The following is a 25,826-nucleotide window of genomic DNA, read 5'->3' as shown; positions in this document are numbered from 1 at the left end:
GAGGAACAAGTAGGACTGAAGCAGAGGGAACAGATGCAAGAGATTTGACAACTGATTGGTTGGATAAGATGGAGATGGAGAAGCAAGACTCAGCAAGACTGAGATTTTTGAGTTTGGGTCTATCTGATATATGATCATCAAAACTTACCTTAAAATCCAGACATTCTGCCACACATCCTCTCATCATCCCTTTATACCACTTCTCAATGGCATTAATGATTCTCAGTACTTTGGGCTCTAGATTTTGGGTAGGATATGCTCTACTAGATTGAGTTAAAACAGCAGACATGCCATTTGCTTTGTACATTGAGATGTAAAGCATTATTGGCTATAGTTTCTACCTCATCTAATTGCTTTTCCACAGGAACCAGCCTTTTGATGAAAAAAGTAGATGAGGCATTAAGACAGTGTGAAATAAGACCAAAAAAGGTAGGTGACAGCCAGACCTTCCAAGTCCTCAAATGCTAGGAAAAAGAGTTTCTGTTTTATCCTTTAGACAATTAGGAAAAACTGGAGGCCTGTGAGTGGAAGAGAGGGGTTACATGGTCAGGCATCTGGATTTTTCTAGCAGTGGTGTGTAAAGGACATCATAGCACCAGACCCTTGGAGAACAGGCCCTGGAATGTGTGGTATGTTTTTACCTGCTTATAGAATCCAGACCTGTTATGGATCTGAAATCATTTTGAGCCACATTTCCCAAGAAGTGAATCATCTGATTTGATTATTAGGGTTTTATTGCACTTATATGAATAACCACGGAAAAGAACTCAAGCCAGTGATGTCAAAGTGTGGGCTAATAAAATAAATTGGAACTGATTGAATAAGGAGCACAAAGAATATTGATTTCAATGGAAACAAAATTAGGATCTTTGTTTTAAAGCTGGAAGGACTTTTCATTAAGCCCAACTTAGTCACAAGTAAACTGAGATACAGGGAGTTTTTTTTTTTTTTTTTTTTTTTAATGCATTTGGGGTTAACTGACGTGCCCAGGGTCACACAGCTAATAAGTATTTAAGGTCATATTTGAACCCAGGTCTTCCTGATTCCAGGACTAGTGAGTGCTCTGTCCACTGTGCCACCTATCTGCCCCCAAGGAGGTTTACCTAGCTTGTCCCCAAATCATCAAGGTAAGAAACACTGGAAGCCACTTGACAGTGCACTCACTTTTGGCTGTATCATATTGACTTGCTGATGTCAACCCAGAGAGAAATTTTTCTTGGAACATCCTGACATCTGTCCTTGGCCCTGCCCTGCTCTACTCAACATTTTAATCAATGACTGGGATGAAGGCACTGATAGCCTGCTTACGAAATTCACAGATGAAACAGGTTGGGAAGGACAGCTAGCAAACTGCATTACAATCTCTCTCCTTCCCCTCCACCTCTACTAAAAACAAATGTATATACATATTTATGTATACACATATATTTCAGGCCAGAAGAGTGAGTTGAATCTAATGAAATTTAATAAAGATTAATATTATCAGCAAATGTTTGTTGTACCTATAGTTTGTATACCTATTTATATAGTATAACTGTATACCCAAGATCTCATAAAAATTTCTCAGATGAAAAAGTTGAATAAAAAGTTGAAGCAGTCCTGGGCTAGACAACAGTTGGCACTGCATTTTGATGGGCTGCAAGCTCCATGTGAGTCAAGAGTGTAAACTTGAATGCTAATAAGCCAACCTTCATCTCATGATGTCCATTCAGGAAGAAGGGGATGCCCTGGTTAGAGTAAGGGATTGGTTTCAGAGCACCATATTTTAGAAGAATTTTGACAAACTGAAGTGTCCAGAGGATTAGAGCAGATTAGAAAATGTCTGGGTGTAAATATGTTTAGAAGAATTGAACATGTTTAATCTATATTGAATTACTTGCTGTCTAGCAAAGAAGGGTTGAGAGAATGAGAAAAATTTCAAACATGAGATTTTATAAAGGTGAATTCACTTCGAAAATAACTGAAAATGATCTTTGCTTGTATTTTGAAAATAAAAAGCTATTAAAAATTAAAAAGTAAATGTCTTTGGGCATAAATGGAAGGAATTGAAGAGAGGAATGACTTGAAGGGGGAGGGGACAAAATTGGTATCTTCAAGTATCTGAAGGGCTGTCACACAGAAGTCAGTCAATAAGCTATGAACCAGACATAGAGATGAGATTTGCTTCCCTAGAGGTCAGAACTAGATTTATGAGGGATAATAGTTGCACAGACACAGATTAAGGCTTGATGTAAGGAAGAGGTATGGGTCTCAGTTATTTATCCTATTCCAGGGCACACCCAACACACACTGAGCAATCATTTGGCTTTCTGATACTTTTTGTAAGACACTTAAAAGAAAAAACAAACAAACCAGGAACACCAGTTTCTCTTCTGTTACCCACGACCCTAACATGCTTCCCCTCAGAGTACAGATACTCAATTGCCCATTTAAAGATGAGTGCATCTCATCACCAAGAAACCAGAATTCAGAGCTGAATGGGACTCTGGATCCAAACTCCCTTACTTTACAGAATGTCAAAGTGATTTGTCCGAATCCAAAGCTAATACTCTTTCTACTTCTATCAGAAGAGATTCAGAACCCCATCCTTTCAGGACTACATCACTTACTGTAATTTATTCCAGTCTTTATAATTCCAGTTAGGGGTTAAGTAGCAGTAAAGGCAGAGGAGGGAGGGCAGAGAGAGATATTATAAGTCAGAAGAGTTTCTGAGATATTTTTTGCTTCAAAACATACAAACCTTCTCTTCCCCCCCAGCTTCTTTCTCCAGGCTCCCAAGGGCTCATTTCCATGATCCATAATCTGGGTAAATTTAGAAATCCCAATCTAACACCTGCATTGTGCCCAGGGTTAAGGAAAGGATCAATGCAGAAGGGCATCTAATCAAACTAAAATGTTATATAGGTCACAGACCAAGAAAAGGTTGACCAGCCCAAGCCTCCCACAGCCACACAACATGTCATTTCAGGTAATTTGTTTGTTTTTAATTGTTGAGGCAGTAATACTTGGTTCATGGAACTGCAATATACAGAGAGGTGAAATAAATAGCTTATATATATATAATATATATATAATATAGCTGGTTTTAAAATATTCCCTTATCATTGGTGTACTAGATCATTTGAATCACTGAATGTAATTAGCAGCATTCTCCAGAACTGAGAGCGATGCAGGGTCACGGAGCTAGGACGGAGCCGTCTGTCGTCAGAGGGTTCGATGCGCTGAGAACTCCAAGGACACGCCATCCCCGCGCGGTGTCGCCATCTTGTCTCTATGCAGCTTGCAGCAGACAATAAATAAATGACTGCAAACCAGAGATTTTTGTTTGATGGAAGGGTGGGACAAGGATGGGAAGAGGAGAAGGGTAGTCTGTGGAGTGTTTGTTTTTTGAGGGGAAGGGGTGGTTGTTTTGTTTTGCTTTTTTTTTTTTTTCCAGTAACTTTGGAAAAAAAGGACTTTGGTTTCCCTTGCTTGTTGGTTCCTTTAATAAAGTTCTCTGGGGACCAGCTTAAAGTTGTCTGTTCCGAAAGAGAAATGAACACCCAGTCCATTTAAGTTAGATAAGAGTCTTTTGTTGTGGGTGGTTTCAAGTCAACAATAAATCCTTATCGCTATCCCCTAGCGTTTGGGTTCAGTTTTTTTTTCTTTTAAACACAATGTACAAAAATAGAACTTCTTCCTTATTTTAATGTAAAAATATTTCTCTGATGCAGTTTTTTTTTTTTTCTGTGTGTGTGTGTGTGTGTGTGTGTCTGTGTGTCTGTGTGTCTATGTGTGTGTTGGTGTGTGTGGCTTATGGTTGCACCATCCTGGTGAAGCTAGTGGGGTCGGCTGCTCTAGCCAGGGTGCGTAGGCCGGATGCGCCTTGTCCGCTTGGTCACCGTTGTATACTTGAAGGGCTTCTGCAACTCAGCTTGGCCCTTAGGGTAGCGCTTCATAAAGTGTACATCCTGCTGATTCTCCCGAGTCTTGGGGCCCTTCCGTGGTCGCCCCTTCTTGGTGAAGCCCACATACCAGCCTGTGTATTTGGCAGACATCAATGCTGTGTAATTGTTCTCCAGGACTTTCTCAATGAAGACGCACTCTTTGCTGGTGCCATCAGGCTGCAAAGAAAAGGAAAAAGAAACAAAAAGATAAGAAAAAAGCTTTCTTGGTCTTCTGCACTTCTCCCCTACCATAATCCCTTTGTTGCAGTCAAATGGATCTTCTCCCTGTTCTCTCAACCCACCTTGGCATTTCCACGTCTGTATTTTGCTGAGATTCTTCCTTGCTCTCCCCACCTCCAACTAATGTAGAAAATTCTCCCCTTTTCTTTCCCTGAAGGTACAAACTCTACACATTCTTCAAGGCCCCGTTCAAATCTCGGCCCTCTATAAAGATTTTTCTCCAGTCACTCCAGGCCACAGTCCCACCTCCAAATTCTTCTAATATCTTCACTTGACTCCATCATTTCCTCACTCTTCTCCCTTTCATAGACTAACTCCTAGAAAAAGCAGTCTGTGCTCTCAAATTGCATCCATTTCTTCATTACCCACTCTAGCTTCCCATCTCATTCTTAACTAAAATGTTCTTTTCAAAGTCATCACCAATTTATTAACTGTTTTGTTCAATAACCTTTTCTCAGTTTTCATTTTACTAGAACCTAACTATAACTTTCTGTCCATCACTGGTAGCCCTTGGGCACAATCTCTGCCCTTAGCCTCTGATACCAGTTCAGATCACTATCCTGATCAGTAAAATGTGGGTATTCCCCTAAGGAAAGACACCTCAAGTGCTCCTGCTCCTTTCTCTTCCTTCTCTATACTTCTTCCACTGGTGAGCTCATCAAGTCCCAAGGATTCAATTATTATCTCTTCAGATAACTCCCAAGCTTTTATGAGTCATGAACTCTCCTCACCTTTAGAACCACATTATCAGTAGCCACTTCACCTAGATGTTCCTTATGTACCCCAAATTCAACATGTTCAAAATTCTTCATACTTTCCTTCAAACCCACCCATCCTCCAAACTTGCTTATTTTTGTTTCTGGTATCAACACCTTTCAAAGTTTCACATCTTTGGAATTGTTCTTGGTTTTCCCCGCCCCTTCAGCCTCCATATCCAATCAGTTGCCCAGTCTCTTCAATAATCCTGTCACTATGACATCTTTTGGCACTGTCCTCTCTCTCCACTCCCAAGCTTCTTTCTCACTTGGACTACCACAATGCCTCCTAACTACAAAATCCCATCCAATTCATCCTCCATATATGGATTTCATATTACTCTCATGTAGTCTTTTAAACTGGTGTACACACACACACACACACAATATGACATTCTCTCTCTTGCTTGCCTCCTTGGCACAAATGTGATTTATGTCTCAAATACTCTTCCTCTCTCTTCTACCTCATAAAATCTCTAGTTTTTTTTTTTTTAAAGTACAATCCAAGTACCCCTTCCAATATGAGGCATCTCCTAATATATTATCTCTTATCCCCCTAGGTTTTAACATTCTCCTCTCCTAAAATTCCTTTGTATTTACTTTTTTCCCCAATTTTATCTGTGTGCTAGATTCTTACAAGGAGACTGTAGGTTTCTTGAGAGCATAGTTTCATTTTTGTCTTTTTTTATTTCTAGTGCCTAAAATAGTGCTTTGTACATAGTAGGCAGCTAGAAGTGCAATGAATAGAGCATTAGGTCTGAAATCCAGAAGACCTGAATTCGAATCCAGCTCTCAGATATTTACTAGATAGTTGAGTCACCTAACCTCCCTTTGCCTTAATTTCCTAGGGATGGGGAGGTGACAATAACATCTAACTCTCAAGGTTATCTTGAGGATCAAATGATAAGTGCTCAGCACTTTATTACTTACTTAATCACTGCTTCTTTGTTTTCTTCCTTTCTTTCTATCTAAAATCCAACCCAGTCTGCCATCTACTAATCACTGTTTCTTATTATCACATTTTAATTCAATTTTTGAAAATAATACACATGTACCTTATTTCCCTATTTCCCTAAGCTTTCTGAAGACAGCCCTCCAGTATCCTAATACTTCTTTGCATCCTACAAACCTGGCACATTCATTGATTCACTTGACATTTGTCAGATTCCTACTATATACAAATACATCAAACAAGATGAAGATGCTACCCTGCTCTTGTGGAACTTACAGTCTAGCATATTGTAATATGTGACACAGATTAGGAGATCAATGACCCATCTGCTGGGTTATTTATTCATTTTCCTATTTCCTACAACTTCTCCCTTATCTGTTTGGGTTAACTACTGTCACTCCCTAAGGATTTATCGAAGCAAAGATCAAATAATATAGTATGTGTAAAGTTCCTTGTAAACCTTAAAGTGCTAAACAAATGGATAGAACACCAGACCTGGAATCAGGGGACCTGAATTCAAATCTGGCCTCAGACACTTACAAATTACTGTGTGCAAGTCAGTTAACCTCTACTAAATGACAGTTTCCCCGTCAGGGGAAATATTGACAGGGGAAAAAATAAGGGCAATAATAGGCCATTGCTGTGAGGATCAAATGAGGTAATATTTGTAAAGCTCTTAGTAGAGTGCCTAACACATAGTAAACACTACATAAATGTTAATTACCACTACTACTACTACCACAACCACCACACCACTACCATTATAGATCTCTATCCTTGGATACCAGATCTGAGTCATAACAGGCCAGCTAAACTCTCTTCACCTCCACTCCTACACCTTTTCCAATGCCTACAATGCAACTGGGGTTTTCCCCTCTGCAATTCTCCTATTGGATCTGCTCCTTTGATGTCTCTAATTTCTCCCTGCTTTTTTAACTCTGTCTCTCACTCTTATTTCTTTCTATTTACCCTATTACCTCGGGTCCCTCATTCTATCATCTTCCCTACATCTTAGCTCTATAGGGTCTCAATTGACTTTAATACATTGTGCCCCCAAACTCCATATATGCCATGTAACTAGACCTGAGAAAGGCTAGAAAAGAGTAATCAAGGGGGATTGGACAGCAAAGATTGCAACAACAAAGTATAGGTGGAGACCATTTAGGGGCACGCATTTTTTTTTCCAAATGACTTGTATGATCACAATCTGGATCTATGCTGCCTTTGGTCCCACTCTAGCTAGAGGAAATAATCCTTTAGATTATAAATTCTTGGAGGACAAGACTGTCTTTTGTCTCCTTTTGTATCCCCAATATTTAGCACTTGGTTAGACACTTAATAAAGTTTACTCAACTGAGATGATCTGTTTGGCAAGGAAAAAAGGGGGTCTGTAGGAAGGAAGAGCCCCAATTTTTCTTCCAATAGGCCTGCCCTGACTCTATTCTCCCAGCACTTGGCCAAAAGGGCTTAAATCCCCTTTTTCCAGAAATCCTAGTCAGCCCATTACGAGCCTCTGCACAGCCTTGACAGAGATCATCGCAAGGTCGAAAAAAGCACAAATCCCAGACTGGAAGGACATATTAATATTGCTTGGGTTTCCAAGAGCTTCTCCAAACTTAGCCAGAACATACTCCTCGTTATGGACCAATTCTCAGCCAAGTTGGAAATCTCAAGGTCGGTCTGTTTTTTTGTTTGGGTTTTTTTTTTTGAAGATTAAGTAGAGTTCCAACCTTTTGTTTGAAGTGGGAAACATTAAGTTTTTTTTTTCCTTTCAGGTTTTCATAACTTACTGATGATTCCAAGGATTTCTCCCAAATGCTTCCAGTAACATTCACCTTTGAGTTGAGAATGAGCATGGATACTTCATTGTGCTGAACTTTTCAAAAACTTATAAAACAAATACAAAATGCTGTTCCAAGATAAAGTGTTTTATGGAAGTTTCTGAGAGTTCACAGAGTATGTGGTAAGGAATATTTGTGTGTGTGTGTGTGTGTGTGTGTGTGTGTATTTGTATTCAGTAGGAGGAAAAAGGAGGCTCATTAGATGGGAAAGAGATCAGAAATTGTAGAAGGGGTATTCACAGAGGACTTAGGAGGTAATGACCTACATTCAAAGATACCCAAACTCTTGGGGAAGCATTAAATATTGTAATCAAGAATAAGGATAAGATTCCAAGGGATAAGCTAAGACCAAATAGTTTGGTCATTAAGGAAAATGTCAATGGTAGTAAGGAACCTTAAAGAAGGACCAAAAAAAAAAAAAAAAAGAAGTTAAAATAAAAAAAACAAAGCAAAACAAGAACACCTCTACTTTTGAGTCCTACTTCCATTAACCATGCAAAAGAAAAGGATAGAGATGTACCAATTAGATTCTGGGGGGGAAAGGTCTGGAATCTTCTCATTAGTGTTTTTTCCTCTCATCTTAATTCCTATTCATCCATTTAAAACTGATCTTAAAATCAGTTGTTTCCAACAAGATCTCCTTGATATATTTTCCTTGTTTCTCCCTACCTCTCTCTTTCTCCTTCTCCTCCTTCTCTTCTTCCTCCTCCTTCTTTTCTCTACATCTACATCACTTCAACTGGATTCAACAAAAAACCTTCCCCTAACACACTAATCCTTCTTTGGGTAGACTTCTTGTAGTATTTTGTTGTGTTGTACCTTCTAACACCAAGAGTGAAAAATTTCTCCCAAGCCTAGGTATCCCAATCACTGTGTCAGGCAATACCTGACAGACCTCACATCACTACCTCCCCCAAGGGTAGTTTGCTCTAGAACAGGAACAGGGACTTCAATCAAAACCCTTAACATACCCTTGTGAGGCCCAAAGGAGGTCATGAGTCTCCAATTAATTAAAATTAACTAAATTCCTACTGTGTTCAGAGTGCTGTGCTAAGTGCTGGCTAAATAAAAAAAAGGCTTAAGGCAGTCCCCTGCCCTCAAGGAGCTTACAATCACGTCTCAGTTTAAGAAATGCCTACAAATCATAGAGAGCAGAATTCTTTGGCATCAAAAATATGAGATTATAAAACATATCACTTATTTCATTGCCCTCCCATATTGTGCCCTTAAGAGACTACCTAGCTTTCCTACCCTTAGTTCTGTCTCATGTCTTTCCTTGAGTTCCTCACCATGCTCATTTCTCCCTTATGGAGTTTACCTCTCAGCTAAGATAGAAGCCAAATCTTCTCCAATAAAATGTAGACTTTCTTGGCAAACCCCAGCTAACTTCTTAAAAGCCCCTACAGTGGTCTAATGGAAAAGGAGCTGGACTTGGAGATGACTTATAAGACCCAGTTTCTAGTCCCAGTTTACATGCTTACTAGGTAGCTGACTGCAGGCAAGTTACTTAGATCTGTTAAGCCTGTTTTCTTCGTTTCCTCGTAAAACAGAGTTTACCAATAATATCTGTTCTACTGACTTCAAAATGATGGTTTGAAGAAAGCAATAGAAAGTGCAATAGGAATAAGAACTGTTATAAAGAAGTCATGGTAAAGTCTCATTCTCTTTTTCACCAGCTCAAATGGGATGGAGAAGGCAGGCCCAGGCTCACTCAACCTGTCTGCCCCTCAAATTTGTCTCTCTCTTTTCACTGTTTCAGTCACTACCTGGGAGACAACATAGTGACAAACTTAATGTGACCACTGCCAGAGGCCTACTCCTCCCTTAACAGCTGCCAAAGAATCTCTATTACATGACTTACTTGTTTCCTCTCCAAAGTTTATATATTTGAAACTATGTGAATCAAAACTAAACTCAGAAGGTGCTCTTTCCCCAAACTGTAGACGGAGAATTTTTTATGGATTTCCCAGAATATCTAGTCAGCCGTTCTCATTTTCTCCAAACTCAGCTCTTATTACACCCAACACACTTCCCTTCTCCCCAGCAGGTCAAAATCTATTCTTCCCTTCCCACTCCCACCCCTATCTTGTTTCTTCTCTCCCATCTCCATCCCTCAGTACTTCTTCTATTTCTCCTTTGCCATTCTCCAGTCTTATCCTGTCCTCTCTACAGCTCTATACCCAGGCCATTCATTCTCGATGCCCGAAATTCACTTCTTCCCTTAAAGTTTAGGAAACCTCTTTTCCTTCAAAGTTCTCCTCTGCTCCCTATACTATTAATGTGTGTATGTGTGTATATATAGAAAGAGAGAGGTGTAGCTCTATTCTACTGCTGAAGTAATCAAGCCCTCTTCCAATCTTTGCAACTCACTTTGAATTTCTGCTTTGCTATTCTCATTCATTCTTGAATCATATTTGTGTGTGTGTGTATACATCCATATGTATATATCTTATTCCTCCTCTTCCTTTGTTAGACTGGAACTCATTGAAGACAAAGAATCTATAATTTTCATTTTCATATTTTTGAACCTAACATAGTACCTTGCGCATAGAAGAAGCTTAAGAAATGTTTATTTGACAATTTAAATTAATTTATTGTAATGTTAAAAAAAACTGGATTTGACTTTAGGTCTTGTGTTTCACAAAGAGAGACAAAGCATGTATTCAAATAGGCATGATGCAAATTCAGCTATTTACTTTCATGACTTGGTAAAGGTATTTTTTGGGGGGAAAGGAGTTCTCCCTTTCCTGAGAGAATCTGTAAAATCAGGGAGATTGAGCTAGGTAATCTCCTAAAATTCTTTCCTGCCTTAAACCCCATAATCCTTTTGAGTTTTTTTTCTTTGTTCTTATCACATTCCTCTGGCTTCAAATGTATTAAGGTTCATGTCACACACTTTAGATTATATTATCCTTGAGGACAGGAGCTAGGTCTTTAGGAGGCAGCAGAAGAGGTACAAATCAGAGAAAGGAGCCTTCACAAGGCAAGACCAAGACAGGTGAATTTTTGGAGGATGACTCATGGGCAAAGAGTCAGAACTAGCTACTGAAGATTCTGCCAGGAGCTGGAAGAGGTGACCCAACAGAGGAAAGCTACGGGAAGAGATTAATGAAGAGAAGGAAGAAAGCTAAAATGGAAGAGGACTCAATTTGGGAGGACAGGAAGAAGTTAGGGGAAAGAGGAAGCTCTGAGGGGTGGGAAGGGAACAGCGATTGAAGGTTGGTGCCAGCTGTACAGTCACCAATATTAATGAACAGGAGAGAGAGAGAGTGAGAATGTAGGAAACAGAAGACGAGCTCCTGTGGAAGGGGTGAGTCACCAAGGCAGGCGGGAGGGGTTCAGCCTGGCGGGACTGGGGTTGCTCTTTTGACCCCGAGGATGGATAGCTTTTGCTGGAATAGAACTATACAGGACATGAGAGCAACTCCTGCCGGGCCAGGTCCCATTACCATCCCTGGTGGGTCTAGCTCTTTGTAGGTGATCATGAGAAATAAACAAAAAAAATTTATTATAATAAAATAAAAAGTATTAAACTCAAAGCAGGTTTGTGCCTGGGAAACATCCCAAAATGCTGAGTGGGAAGGAGAACAAAGCAGGCGTGAGGGATTATGCAGGGCAAGGCAACAGGAAACAATTGGAGGAGAGACACAGTCCCCACCCCCAGCATCCCTCGGGAGTCCCTCCAGTGGCTGAGGGACTGAGTGGGGCTTGGTCCTCAGGAAACTTGGGCCACCATGTGATCTACTGTATCCTTTAGTTCACAGAAATGCCCCCTCTATGTCCAGCCACAAAAACAGTGGAAACTGGATCACTAATTAAAAACACACTCTTTAGCATCAAGAAGACTTACTATGATTTTTTTGCTCTTGAGAAGCTAATGTGGGCAACGTGTCTGGAATCTTTTCCTTCCAAATACAGTATTGTACAAAACTGGTGAGGATCCTTCCCTCCTCCCCTGGCCCCCTGCCTGCTGCACATTTGTCATCCACCTACACCTACTTTATCAGGACTGCAAGGACACATGAGATGTGTGTGTGTATGGGGGGGGGGGGGGGAGTTAGTCCGTCTTTTCCTGGAGGTGTTAGTCCCCACTTCAGGACTAATGAGAGCAGTTTAAGAAAATCATCATCACCTAAACACTCAAAGGCTCTCAACTGCCCTCACAGATATATGGCTGGAGACTCGGACAAATACTTTAGATCTATCTCCCCTCTCCCCCAAAAAACCTACTAGAGGTCTCTGTAGTCAAAGAATCAGAATTTGGGAATGGCAAGGCTTTCAGATTTTATCTAGAATAACCTATTCATTTTAAGGCTCAAAGAAGTACAATGATCTGCCTGGGGTCACCGGGCACATATGTGTGACAGCAGCCTTGTGCTCAGTATCTGGTTCTCCCATTTTCAGATCCAGTGGTGCTTCCCAATCTGGATTCTAGAAGAAGTTTGCTTTTCAGAATCTAGCCCCAGAACTCCTGCTCCTAAACCTGGAGGTGCCAGGAAAGGGGAAAAAAGGGTTAGAGGGGGGTAAGAGCTAAGAATAGTGGTAGCAGAGTATGTGCCTAGAGAAGAATGATTTCACTCCACATGTGATCATTGGCACCAAGGGACTGACAAAGAAACCAGATTGTTAACAAGATAATAATTAATAATTTTTTAAAAATTTCTCTTTCCTCCTCTTCCAAAAAGAAAAAACTAAAAGGAACACTTTGGGGGGGTGGGGGAGGGCTATGAGAAAACATAAAAGCCCCCCACAATCAGCAAATGCTCCAGAGTGCTAGCCAAGCAAACTTCATTAGTAACCTTGCTCAAAATAATTTCTTTCATTTTGCTATTGTGCAGGGATCTTGCCACCGACTGGTAATAAAATCTCACTGTAATGCTAGAACCATGAGGCCCCTTGTGCTGAGGGAGACATTCAGATTGCATTGTTCTGCTGTCCCATCAAAATTACTAAAACAAGCATCTCACCTGCTTCTCACCTGCCGAATCTCCCTTCCACATTCTGAGGAAAAGATAGCCCAGGCCACCTATCCTAGTCCTAGGTGCAAATTCCTTTACTTTGGAAGAGGATATCCCATTTGTCAGCTACATGGTGTCATAAATAGAAGCCTGAACTTGGAGTCAGGAAGAGCTGAGTTCAAATGTAGCCGCAGACACTTACTAGCTAGAAAGTCAGGGGAAGTCATTCTCTCATCCCCAGCTTCTTCATCTGTAAAATGTAACAGGATTTACCTACCAGGGTTGTTGGGAGGATCAAACGAAATAATATGCATAAAATAATTTGCAAACCTTAAAGTCCTATATAAATGTGAGCTATTTATCATAAACATCAGCATCATCAAGCTTGCTCATCTGCACAACAGAACCCTCCAACAAACCAGTCATAATGAATAAAACTCTGGGTGCTCAGCCAAGGTGCCCAGCTTCACCATTTGGGGAAAAAGTGAGGTAAGGGAGGATGATAAAGATGAGGGCTGTGAGAAATCCATATCCATGTCCTGCTTTTCATTTGGGGTTGACAGGCAAGGTTCTGGACACATCATTACAGTTTCACAGTCATTGCTCCAAAGTATCGCTCAAGTTACAAATGAATTAATAGGAAACACTTACCTTCCCCACAAGTTTGCCTTTCCTATTCATGCAAAGGTAGAAGTCTGTCTCCTTGCCTTTGATCCGGACTTGACTGCCAAATGTGTCTGTTTCCACTAGAAGCTGAGCTTAGAAAGGGAGAAAAAAAAAACAACGCATTTTTTACCAGGCTATAAGAACACTGAGGGAAGAAAGCCTGACCCAGCAGTTCTTGTTCCCCTCTCTATCCCTGTCCCTCCTTCCTTCCCCTACTCCTCTTTCCAAGATTTCTCAGTGGGGAAGGCTGGAAGAGAAGGGATCCAATGTGGAATCTCAGGAAAAACATAATTCCTGCATGGTCCCCCACCATGATTATGAATCATAGAAGGAGAGGCCTTTGATCTTTGGTCTCTTCCATATTGTCCCTATCCTTTTAGAGAATGGGGTCGGGGTTTCTCAGCTCCTCCCCAACAGAACTACCTAAAGTGAGAGGCTGATTTCAAAGAACTGGTTTTGTCTGGTCCTCAGAACTGAAAGGCAGCAGCCTGTCCTGTGTGCTTTCTCCTGCCTCCAGCAAGTCTCCCTGTGGCTGCGGGGAGGATGAGAGGGTGGGTAGGCGTACGTATAAATCAAAGTCATGAGTAGTGAGTGGAAGGACTTCAGGGACAGACACACATATGTATACACCTCACTCTCCCTAAGCATCATCCTATGGATCCCAGAACAGCTGGAACAAGGCTCCCAGGAAGAACATCTGGAAGACAGAGCACCTACTAGTGCTCCCCCACTTTTCCCCTCCAAGGTCCTAATAGCCAGGCCAGGCCCATAGGGAAAGGAACGGGGTGGGAGAAGGAAAACATAAGACCCTGAAGGGAGGTCATGGAGTGGGGCTGTTGCAGAAGCAGGAGTTACCCCACCCATAGTTGATCCCTGAAGCTCTGTGATAACCAACCATCATGAGCCCCAAAGAGGGCATTCAAAGCCAAGCCCGAATAAATAACCCTGAAGGAACAGGGCAGAAAGAGCATGCTCTTAGACTGCCTGGGACCCTGATCCAAAATGTTGTGTGTGACCCAGAGATTGCAACAGAGTGGGATCTTCAGGGCCGTGGCTAGACTGGGGAATCCGAGGGTGACCGCTCTGAGCCCCACTCTTTTATCTTTCTTCCCTGCTCTCCTCTCCAGTTTTCTCTAGTGGCTATCCTTCCTTCATACACCTCCATCTCTTGTCATCTCTCTCCTGTTCCCTTGTCTTCACACCTCATCTGCCCAAAGACATTTCATTTCAGTGATAAGTAACTTGCTTCTCCTGAGTGCATCCTTGGAGCTGCAGCAAACGGACCATGTTGCCCCTAACACATACCGGGTATGAGTAATCACACACACACACACACACACACCCTACCTTAGAAGATGCCAGTGCCCTGCTGTGAAAATTAAAACCATCTGGAACTCATGATTTCCAATAATTAATCTAGCCCTACTTTGACACCACCACTAATTAAAATTGATACCCTTCTTTACACAGGATTTACATAAAATTCAGAGATCTAATAAGAAACCAGCAATTCCAGAAACAAGTGGAGTCTCATTTTGCCCTTTTTGATTCTTGCCATACTCTGTGGGTCGTGGACATCCATGAAACTCACAGTAAAATGGGCCTGAAGTTCTGCCTCCTTTATCGTAACCACATCCATTCTACTTCCTCTCCGAAGGACCCCAATTAAGCCTTGTCTACTCCATCTTGAGGTTACAGGACCAAATTTCCCAGCATCCCTAAGAATTGTATGTCCCTTTCCCAGTCTCACCCCTAGTCCTGGGGCCCAGGACATGACACTCACTCCAGGGGCCAAATAGAGGGGACATGGTTCCGGACAGGGGTATTGCCAGCCATGACTCTTAATCAGGAGGATCTTTCTGTTCACTGGAAAGGATGCTGCTGAATCAGTTATTCTTTTAAAATCCTTAATGACTATTCATCAAAGAGTTTCCCTAAAATGAAAAAGAGGAGGTAGGGGGAGGGAAGGGGTTGCCTGACTGGGCTATTTACTATTGTCTGGGTGTTCCTAGGCAAGTCAAACCAACAAGCCTTTATTAAGCACTTGTTCTTTGTCAGGCACTGTGCTAATCACTTTTGCTCTTTGGGCCTCAGTTTCCTGCTCTGTAAAGGGAAAAGATTATGCTGGATGATATCCAAGATCTCTCCCAATTCTAAAATGTGTAAAGCCCTCCAAAAGGGGAATGGGGACTATTATAAAGGGTAGTGCAGGGTTTAAGAATTAAGGATCCCTATAAAGGGATTCTGTGATTCTCCATTTTTCTGGGGACAGAGCCCATCCACCAACAAAGAGGAAGCAAGAAAGTCTCCACAGACAGAGAGACCAGTACTCTGTCTGGTCTGGGGAGCAAGGTCAGGGTTCACCAAGTGAAAGAGGTAGAGGGAGAAGAGTCTGACCCATAAATAAATTATTTTCTTCACAAGCAAATGATGTGTGGGGGTTGAAGGCTGGGGTCTAATGGGGTGAGGGAAGGCAGGTTGAGAAGATTAGGGAATAAAGGGAGGAGACAGACAAAACATGGGATTCACAGGGAAGGAGAAGTGGGCGTGTGAACAGCTGCTGGGATTTCTTGGTTTGGGCTCTGAGAAGACATCTGGGGAAGTTTTCCTAGGTTGGTGTCCAAGGTTTACAAATCTGACCTGGCCAAGAGTTCAGAGTCCAGCTAAGAAGAGGCTGAGGCTAAAGAGAGCCTGATGAGGGGAAGGGAAGGGCGGAATGGAGAAGTCCCCTGGAGAGAACTGTCAGAGGGCTACAGGCTTTATATTTGGTGGTATCAGTAGGGGAGAAGAGTTCATTCACTTGTGGAAGTGAAATGAGAAAGGAAATTCTGAGAAAGGAAGAAAATGGCCACAGCTTGAGCCCCTGAAAATTTCTAAGACAGCCCCAGCCAAGAGACTCACTCAGGGTCCCATAGGCAGTAAGTACCAGAGGTGAGAGCCAAACCCAGATTTCTGGGCGCCAGAGCTGGGGGGAAGCCCTTATCTATAGGATTCTCATCATGATCCTGTGAGGCCATTTTATAGTAGAGGAAAGTGATTCGCCCAGGGCGATGCAGCTGAACCTAAACTCAGATCTTCTGGATCCCAAAGGGAATGACCCAGTCCCTGTTACCACCCAGCTGCTCTGATCTGGGCCCTTAATAAACTCTATGTCTCACGAGGGCGGTGAAATCTAACTTCAAATCAGTTTTCCTAGTGTCTACTTAGAACTGGTACAGTGTACGTGCTCAATCAATGCTCGTTTAACTGGCCTGAGTGCCTTAGCCAGTGGGCTGGAGTCATGGGGATGGACTGAGTTGGCTCCGTGGTTGCTAATTCTTCAGTACTATGAACTCTGAAGATGATGTTCTCTCCATAACCAGGGCAGAGGAGAGGGTGACAGCCTCCAATGTAAGCAGGGGAAAATTCTGCCTTAGTCCGACTTGTCTAGATTGACTGGGAAGACTTGACATGCTCCTAAGTTTCCAAAACCCATCTTCAGATCCCCACTCTCAGAGAAAGCTCGGCCTATCCCGACACCCAACCACAAACACTCGGTCTCCAACCCAGGGCCTGAGCTGGGCTCAGGAAGCGCTCAAGGAGGCTGCTTTGCCAAGGGAGGCCGCATCCTGTTCCCCCACCACCACATGGGATGGAATGACCTTGACTCCAACTCAGCACTCATGACATCATGGGGAGGGAGCTGGGCCAGAATTATGTAAAGTCTTTGGGGAGTAATATCAGCCAGGGCTCCAAGAATCCACCCTGAGCTCAGTCCCGGAGCCCTGCCTGCACGTTTCTGAGCATTCCGAAGGCCGATCCTTGGCTAAGCCTGCTCCCCTGCCCCCTCACCAGCTCCTTCACTGAAACCCAGTCAAGATGCCAAGTGTTGCTCAGGTTCCCATCGCAAAAATAGGGCACTTACAGTCACCTACTTACCCCACAGCCACCTGGAAGATGGGTGAGAGACTAGGGTGGGGCTAAGAACCTCATTTGTGCCATGGGTTCCTGGGGCAGTCACCTTCTCAGAATAATGTTAAATGCATAAAATAAAATACGTGGGATCACAAAGAAACGGATTGTGTTGAAATACAGTCAGCAAAAATATTTTAAGAAACAAGTTTACATGTCCTTGAGTCAGAAACCCCTAGGCTAAAGAAGAGGGCAGAGCTAGGAGCTGAGGAAAGCTTAGACAGCCTTTCTGCTCCGAAGGGTCCAGAACAAAAAAAATGTAAGGATTGTGTTTCTGCTCTTCCCCTAGTGGAGATCACCTTCACACAGCTCCCAGCTCTAAGGGAAACACCAATCATTCTAGTAGGACTGATCCTCCTAAGTTGTCCTTACCCCCCAATCTTCCACAGGAGCTCTAGATGACCCAAGTAGGGTATACCTCCCTGCTCCAGAGAGCTCATAGGATAAACAGGCCTGAGGAAGAAGCCTCCCTTCTCCCAACCCATCCCCACTTTTTGATAAGGCCATTCTGACATGGGCTAGGAGCACAGCTTCCATTCCTCAATTGGTTTCAGTGGAAGCATGAATGAGACTGATAGGAAAGGAGCTTTCAGTTACAAAGAGGGTCAACAAAGAAGCCCAGAGATGCAGAGGGCAAAAAGTTAGCCTTCCCAATTGCTTTCCCCTTCATCCCCCCCCCTCCCCCCCCTCACATCCTCTGCTTTTCTCTCCCTGTGTTGGGCTAGTCACCAGTTTCCCTCCCTTAGCCACACTCCTGGGGCTCCTTGGGTCTCTGCCATTTCCCGGCCAGACCTTGGAGAGCGGCCTCTTTATTACTGAGCAAACTGACCCCTGGGCCTCTCTCCCTTTCCCCCTTCCCCCTCCCTCCCTCAGCCATTAAGTGCTGCTAATGCATTCTGCATTAGTGCTCCAGGGCAGGAAAACTCCACTTCCAGAGCCAAGGGGTTAATTAGCATTTATGCAGCAGGCTAGTTGCTTTCTGCTAATTAAGCGGTACGTTTACCTGAGAGGAAGAGAGTCTTTGGTGCCCAACCAGCAGTGGGGAGGACTGGATATTCTTCTAGTCCCCTCCTAGTGAATCACTTCCCACTCCCCTCAAGAAAGTAGCCTCCAGCTCTCTTCAGCCCCATCCCCCACACAAAGGAAGCTCTTCAAGGGTGAGGGCTCCCCCCCACCCCCGCCCCCTCCATCAAATTAGAAGCTCCCTGAGGGTGAGAAATGTCCAGTGCTTCAGATTGGGAACTAAGGAAGAGGAGCAGGGGTAGGTGGGAGGAGAGGATGTGATTTCCTCTCTACACAGACCTACTTGATCTTCTTCTGATTATCACTTTCTGCCACTGCCCCTCCTTTTTTTAGGAACAAAAATAGTAGCATTTCACTTTATTAATTTTCCAGAATATACCTTATTATCACAGAAAAAAATTGGAAAGAAATTTAAAACTCCAAAGATTATCTGAAACAGCTCCATATATACCCCTATCCCTCAGCCCCTAGACCCTGAGTGAGGCCATGAACTTGGGCACTGAGGAAAATTAGATGCTTCATATAACTGTATAGGTAGGTATCAAGCAGGTCAGTGGGGGGAGGAGGGGAGGGGAGGGGCGGATGGTCTTCTTTGGGTGACCTCCTCTTCCAGAGAACAAAGGTCATTTGGTGGACATGCCTGAGAGACCTGGGACCAAAGATGGCTAATGTTTCTGACTCTCATGTGATGGTTCCTGAATTGATTTCAGCTCCTCCCCCTCTCCCTGGCTGCCAAAGTCTTCCCCACCCTACACAGAGCGCTTATATATAATCCTGGGGGAAAGTTGGGAAGTTAAGAAAGCCTCTCAGACCATATGACACCAAAAATGTATCTATGGAGGGTGGGAAGAGGGGAGAAATGGTCCTAGAAGGTGTTCCTGGGGTTTCCCCTGATAAATCTCTGACCAAAATCCATGATAAAAATCATTCTTACATGTTAGGAAGGAGTTTCAAAGAGCCAGCTGCAGGATAGAGAATGAAAGGCATGGAGATGATTTTCTCTTCCCTTCCTTAAAAGACAGACATACATATATACATACAGACATATATACATTTCAAGGGAAAACACACATACTTTTAAAGTCCTATCCTTACACCAATAACCTGGAGGCTCCATCAAGGAAATATAATCTCCAAAGGGTCCTACAGGTACCTAGTCAGTCAGAAAGGCTTTGATTTCAGAGCTACCAACTGAAAGTACACCTGCAATGCCAGGGCCTGCCAAGTCCCTTCCAGGTCTAATCATGAGCCAACCAAAGGAAAATCATAACCCTAATCACCAGCAGATTGGCAACACAAGATAAGCAGTGGCTAGGCTACAACATTCACCATGGATTACGCACACCAATGGACTTTTGAAATAGCAGTTATAAAAATTCAGATTTCTAAAATGACATAAGGTCAGCAAAACATTTTTAATCATTTCATCAACAAGAATTTACTAAATGCCGACTATGTGCCAGACTCCATGCTAAGCAAATACCAACCAAGAGATATAGTATGCTTTCAGGGAGCTTGCTTGCATTCTATTTTCTTCACCAGTTTAGGTAGTATAAGGATGATTCTTATTTTACAGATGAGAAAAGAGAGTTTCTGAATGATTTACTTATGATCACACAGTTAAGTGTCTGAAGGGATGTCTGGTTACTGTTACACCACTTACCCATTCCAGCCCCAAAATTCTAAAATACCCTCCTCCAATTCTGTAGGGAGGAAAAACACGACTGGGTGTCTAGGAGAGGACCGCAAAATAACACCCTGGAGGTCTGTGTCAAGAATGAGGACAGAAGAATAGAAGATGCTCAGCACCTTTGTGTCAGGCATATGGACATCTAGTTTAAAACAGTAATTCATTCCTCTCTCTCAGGTTCCAAGGTCATAGCTCCAAAGACAAACTGGTTTATTTTCACAAAATTGTAGGATTTAGAGCTAGAAGGAACATGTACAGATACGCTAACATCTTCATTCACATATGAGTAAACTGAGGCTCCCAGAGTAGCAATGAGCAGTGGCAAAATTCAAACCACCTTCTTTCTGACTCACCCCTGCCTGTCTGGGGGAAGAAAAGTGGATAAATCTGGGTCTTAACTGCTAGAATATGGAAGGTGCATTTGTCCCTTTCACCTTCATCCCCTCCCTTCCCCCACCTTGATGGGAGGTAGCCAGAAGACTGACTTGGATACAAGACAAATGCTGACATGGTGCTCTAAGCCACTTTCCATGCATCATCTTCCAGCAGAGAAAATATCCCAGTAGTGAAGGAGCATGGAGGTCACACCAAATCAATCCCTCCCTAGTGGCTGAAGGGCTTTCAAAGGCAGTGGGAGGGGAAAAGTGTATCATCACTCAATAGGAATGAAAATGCACCCACTCTCAACAGTCCCTTCACTCTCTCCCAGCTCCTGGCCCAAAGGTCCCAGAGGACAATCCTGCTCACCCTGAAGATTCCTGGGCAGAACCCCCATCTAATTAAACTAATGGGAAATAAAGGGGGGAAAAATCCATCTGCTTTAGGCTAGCTGTGGCTTTAGGCCTCAACAATTTTATCCAGAGGCCAGTATAGATTGGGTGGTCAGCTCCTGCCATGGGCAAAAAAAAAAAAAAAAAAACAAAGAAAAGACTGCAGCTGTAGGAGGTGGGCAGTCTGCTATCCAAAGTCACCAGAGCCCAGGAAGGACGGCGTCAAGTTCCCCTGATAACCCTTTGAGAATATCACATCTGCTGGCCTTGTTCCCTCCCACTCCCCACCATACATGAGGCCAGCAATGTGGGTGGCCAATGGGCTGCAACTCCTAAGGCCCAGATGATTCATTGGCTCACAGGATTTTAGAGTTACAGGGCTCTTTAGAGATCAGGTGGTCCTATGGGTCCTGTTAGGGAACAGGGGCCCAGAGGTGAAGTGGCTCACCCAAAGGACACAGATGTTAAAAAAGAGAGTCAAGTCTACCTACAGAGAACTCTTTCCTGGATGCCATTAGTTAGTCCTTAGGGGGAGATGGAAGATTAATTCAACTCTAGAGGTGAACTGAAATTTCTAATGCAGATGTGCCAAATGAGCCTGGTGTCCCTCATCAGCCCCTATCCAAAGTGTACAAGCGACAGAGGATAGTCTTCTTATGGAATGAGAAAGTAATATCTGCCCTTGCCCTCTACCCCTCTGGACTGCCATTTAACAGGGTAACTGCCCTAGAAAGTCTGGGAGAAAACGGATAGATTCGAGCTGAGTCACATCAAAAGAAATGACAGAAATCAGAATCTCAAAACTAGAAGGCACCTAGAGGCCATGTAGTCTATCATAAGATGAGATGAATCCTTTGGTATCTACTGGATAACAACAATTATAACAGCAGCCAACATCTATATAGCCCTTTAAGGTTTGCAGAGTACTTTACATTTGATCTTCACATTAATCCTATGAGGTAGGGTGATTCCCATTTTACATTTGAGGGAAACTGAGGCAAGCAAAAATTAAATGTCTTGCCCAAGGTCACACAGCCAAGTAGTTCAGGTTTTCCTGACTCCAAGCCCAACATTCCATTCACCAGGCTGAAGTTATTTAGTGCCTGTTAAAAAATGCCAAGAAATTCTTCAGGATGATGGAGATAAAAGGAGAAAAACTAGGGTCCCCACCGCTCAAAAAGCTTACATGGCTCTCTGTGACATCCTCAACAAGTGGGCATTAAGTCTCAACTTGCAGCCCTCCAGTTAACAGGAAACTCACTACCTTTTCTGGCATTCTCACTTAGAGAATCTCACATTCTACTTACAGAGAATTGTATTTATTAAGGTGATTTTCTCCCTCCATAGGAAAAGCATAGAACCACACAGATTTTGAGTTGCCAAGGATCTGAAAGGTCATTTAATAGAAGCCTATTTCCATTGTAGCAGATGAAATCTGTCTCTGCACCTTCTCCCAGCACTTCATTTTGCCATCTGTACCCAAGAGACAAATGTATACACTTCCCCAATATCTTTCAGATACTGAGTCATCCACGTGCCCACATCCAATTTTTTCTTCATCAAGCTAAGAATCCCCAGGTTTTTGCAGGCTCCACTCAATGCAATCCAATTCAATCCCACAAATATTTACTAAACACAGTTGAGAGCTGAGCTAAGAGCCATTGTGGAGGGAGAGGGCTCGGAAAAGGTTAGAGCCAAAGCTTTCACCAGGTGCAAAGCCCATCAGGAGGACTGTCTCCAACAAGGAGTTCCTACTCAGCATGTCCCAAATCTTAGAAAATGAGGACTGAAGGAAGCATGGAGCCCTAGTCCCCTCCATCCAATCTCAGCCAAAGAAATGTGGAGCTAGCCAAGGAGAGCAAGAAGACCCTGTGCTAAGTGCTTGATACAAGTTCATTTTAATTCCTTGAGGACAGATGCGTCAACTCTTATCTTTCATAGTGCTGTGTGTGGTTTTTATTGGGTGTACAGTAAGTACAAAATTAATGGCAGATCAACTGACTCTGGTTTCCAGAGGAACAGATCTATGATTCCCCCTGGACAAATTCCCCTCTGTGCTTTTCTCCGACTGGGGTCCTCCCCTCCTCAGAATTCCTCTCTCCTCTTCAAGACTCAGCTGAAGGGTTGTTTCCTGAACCCAAGAGATCTCTCCTTAACTCTGTGACACGGCCTTCCATCAAGTGGTTACTGCTCTCCCTCAGTGTAAATTATGTGGTATTGACTTGTCATATTTTGTTTTTACTTATCTGTTTATGCACACTTCTGCCCCAGAACCTTATTGACCACAGATATTTGTCTATTTTGGGGTGAGGGAGGGGGTTTTGTATCTTCTCTGAATTCAAGGGCATATGGTTATCACATCAGCTCAAATTCTTTCCTCACTACAAGGATGTTTCTTTCTGGATTTCCTAATCATATACAATTGGGAAGGGAAGGGTATTGGCTGAGGAGAATCAAAAAGCCTGCTCCTTCTGAATGTGAGGGTCAAATGGTTGCCCATAGAAAGCAGTTCTAAGACAACCAAGAGGTGCAGCTGATAAAAGAGTGCTGGACATGGTATTGGGAAGATGCAAGTTCAAATCCAGGCACTTCCCTAGCTCGCTGTCACTCTCTGTCTCTGTCTCTCTCACACACAGTTATGTATCAAATCACTTAACCTCCCCACTTTCAGTTTCCTCATCTGTAGAATGGAGATGACAATTGGTCAATGTGAGGATCTAATGGAATACTTGCAAAATTTTTTGCAAACCTAAATGCTTAGCCATTAGTGTTACTAAGACAAGCATAGGGAAGAGGCTTCTTCATTCTGGATTCACTAGATCAAGCATCTCTGATTTGTTACAAAAAAAAAAATGGACTACAGATTCATCTCACTTTAGATATCCCCCTCATGAAATTGTTATATTTGCTTTGCATATATTTTATTCTTATAAATTTATATTTATCACATTCTCATATATTTTTATCTAATAAATCTATTATATTAAATATTCAACTTCATTAAATATATGCTTCTTAGAAATTTATTATGACAAATAAGTATTTTAAACCTATTTATCTATATTTTAACTGTGTAACAACAGAATGCAAGATCCGTAAGGCACCAAACAGTGTCTGGCATGCACATAGCAAGAACTTAGCTTAGAGGTAATGCAGTATGTGATCAGGATTCTCTTTTCTAATTCTGTCAACTAACTGTGTGACTTCAGACAAAGGATGATACTTTTCTGAGCCCCACAGCTATAAAATGGAGAAAATTGACTAGATCACAGGTATTCAACCAAAGACCAAAGGTGGTCTTTGCTTAAGATTTTTACGTCCCCCCCAAAATATCAAACATGATGGGTAGTTTAGCAGAACCTAGCCATGTGCCTGCTACTTACTGTTGCTTCTGCTGATTCATTTTTGCAAGCTTGAATTAATAATGAGCTATTAAAAATTCATTTGGCACAAACACATGGATTTCAGATCATGAAGTACACCACCCAAAACAAATCTGGATGCCCCCAGACAAGATTTTCTCAAAGGTCACTTTTAGGTGACATTCTGATTCTAGAATGTATAAAATCAAACTTCTACCACCTCCCTCAGGCCCCTCTTACTCTCTGGCTGGAACCAGCGTCTTGGCAGTCTGCCTCTGATACACCAAGGGTCCAAAGTGAACCTCTCCAAGGAGAGGGATTCATTCACAGGAACAAGGGACGAGGCTGGTCCAACCATTCTTAAAAATGTGTATACCTGGGACAGATCTCATGACACCAAGAGGCCACTGGTGGGGAAGAAAGAAGGGTGGGGTTGGGTTGGGGCTGTCATTTGGGATAAGACAAAGTGGCCAAGAAACAGGCCATTTGGCAGCTTCCTGTTTTAGTTAGTAGTGTTCCTAATTAAGTGCTAAGCTCAGTTGTTTCTTCATTGCTAGAGAGCTAAAAATGCTGCTGACATCCTCTAAATTTCAGTGCCAAGGCTGCATCAACCTGCCCCAATTACAGCTCTGGAGCCTGGACGGGGCAATGCCTTCTATCACAACTGGAGATGTAAGGGGGATAGGACAGGGAGAGTTGGAGAGGGCAACTATTTAAGTTTCTTCTCTCATCAAGCAAAACTACCAAATGATGGAAAATCCCCTTCCGTGCACAGATAGAGCTGGAAAGCCTAAGAGATACCAAGAAATCATAATTTTTTTTTTCTTCCCTAGGAATCCCCTTCTGCCTGATAGCCTGAATTTCCTTAAAGGGGGCATTAGGATCTTATTCTATTTTCTCCCAGGCCTCCTTCCCACAATCAATGGAGCATAGGCCTGGTAAAGAAATCTAGTGAAAAATGAGAAACCCAAACATTTCTGTATTGGGGGGTATCATGGAAAGGAAAGAGTTATGGTCTGAATCCCTAAGCTCTTAAGGGAATGTCCTCCAATCCTGTAAGGCTACTAAAATGGGAAGAGCTAGACCAAGGAGTGGCAGAGTTAATACACTAAGAGGAACCAGAAGATCTCTGAAATTTCTTCTAATTCTATGATTTTCTTTAGGATATAGCTAGAGCTGGTGAAACCAGAAGGAATACCAGAGAAAGGAGGAGCTGGTGGTGTAGCCACAAAAATTCCTCCTATCTTAATTGTCAAGGATGGTATAGCAAAGATTGCACTTGATCATTGTTTTGGGATCAGGAGATCCAAGTTCAAATGCTGCTTAGATGCTCACTGGCAAGCCAGGCTACGAGGATTTATTAAACTCTGTGTGCCAGGCACTGTACCAAGCACTTATGTCACAAACTCTCACCATTATCTTATCTGTAAAATGGAGGTGATAACATTTGTATTATCTGCCTCCTAGGGTTGTTATTAAAGAAATGCTTTGTTAAATGCTAAAGCAACACAGAAATGTGAATATTATAATTATGTCTGAGGAATTGGGATCTCCAGCCCGAGTTAATTGATTGGTTACAAATTCAGTGATGGGCTCAGAGGCTCTAAAGTACTGAGGAGCTCCTTTCCCAAGGATGCTGAATATACCCTACCCTAAACAAGTGGGTAAACACTATTCATTCATTCAAACCCC

General features: G+C 42.7%; 1 protein-coding gene across 1 annotated transcript in view; it reads right to left on the bottom strand.

Moving 5' to 3' along the window:
• Positions 1–3,725: 3,725 nt before the first annotated feature.
• Positions 3,726–25,826, bottom strand: part of FGF18 (fibroblast growth factor 18) — a 44,457-nt gene continuing 22,356 nt past the window's right edge. The window contains exons 4-5 of the mRNA XM_031953657.1: positions 13,324–13,430; positions 3,726–4,103 (exon numbers count right to left, since the gene is read on the bottom strand). Coding sequence (XP_031809517.1) covers positions 3,837–4,103; positions 13,324–13,430 — 374 coding nt within the window. The 3' untranslated portion in view covers positions 3,726–3,836. The remainder of the gene's footprint in view (positions 4,104–13,323; positions 13,431–25,826) is intronic.

The sequence above is a fragment of the Sarcophilus harrisii genome, chromosome 2 (assembly GCF_902635505.1).
Source record: "Sarcophilus harrisii chromosome 2, mSarHar1.11, whole genome shotgun sequence".
Taxonomy (NCBI): Eukaryota; Metazoa; Chordata; class Mammalia; order Dasyuromorphia; family Dasyuridae; genus Sarcophilus; species Sarcophilus harrisii.
The sequence above is the reverse complement of the archived record's forward strand: the minus strand, read 5'-3'. Positions and strand labels throughout refer to the sequence as shown.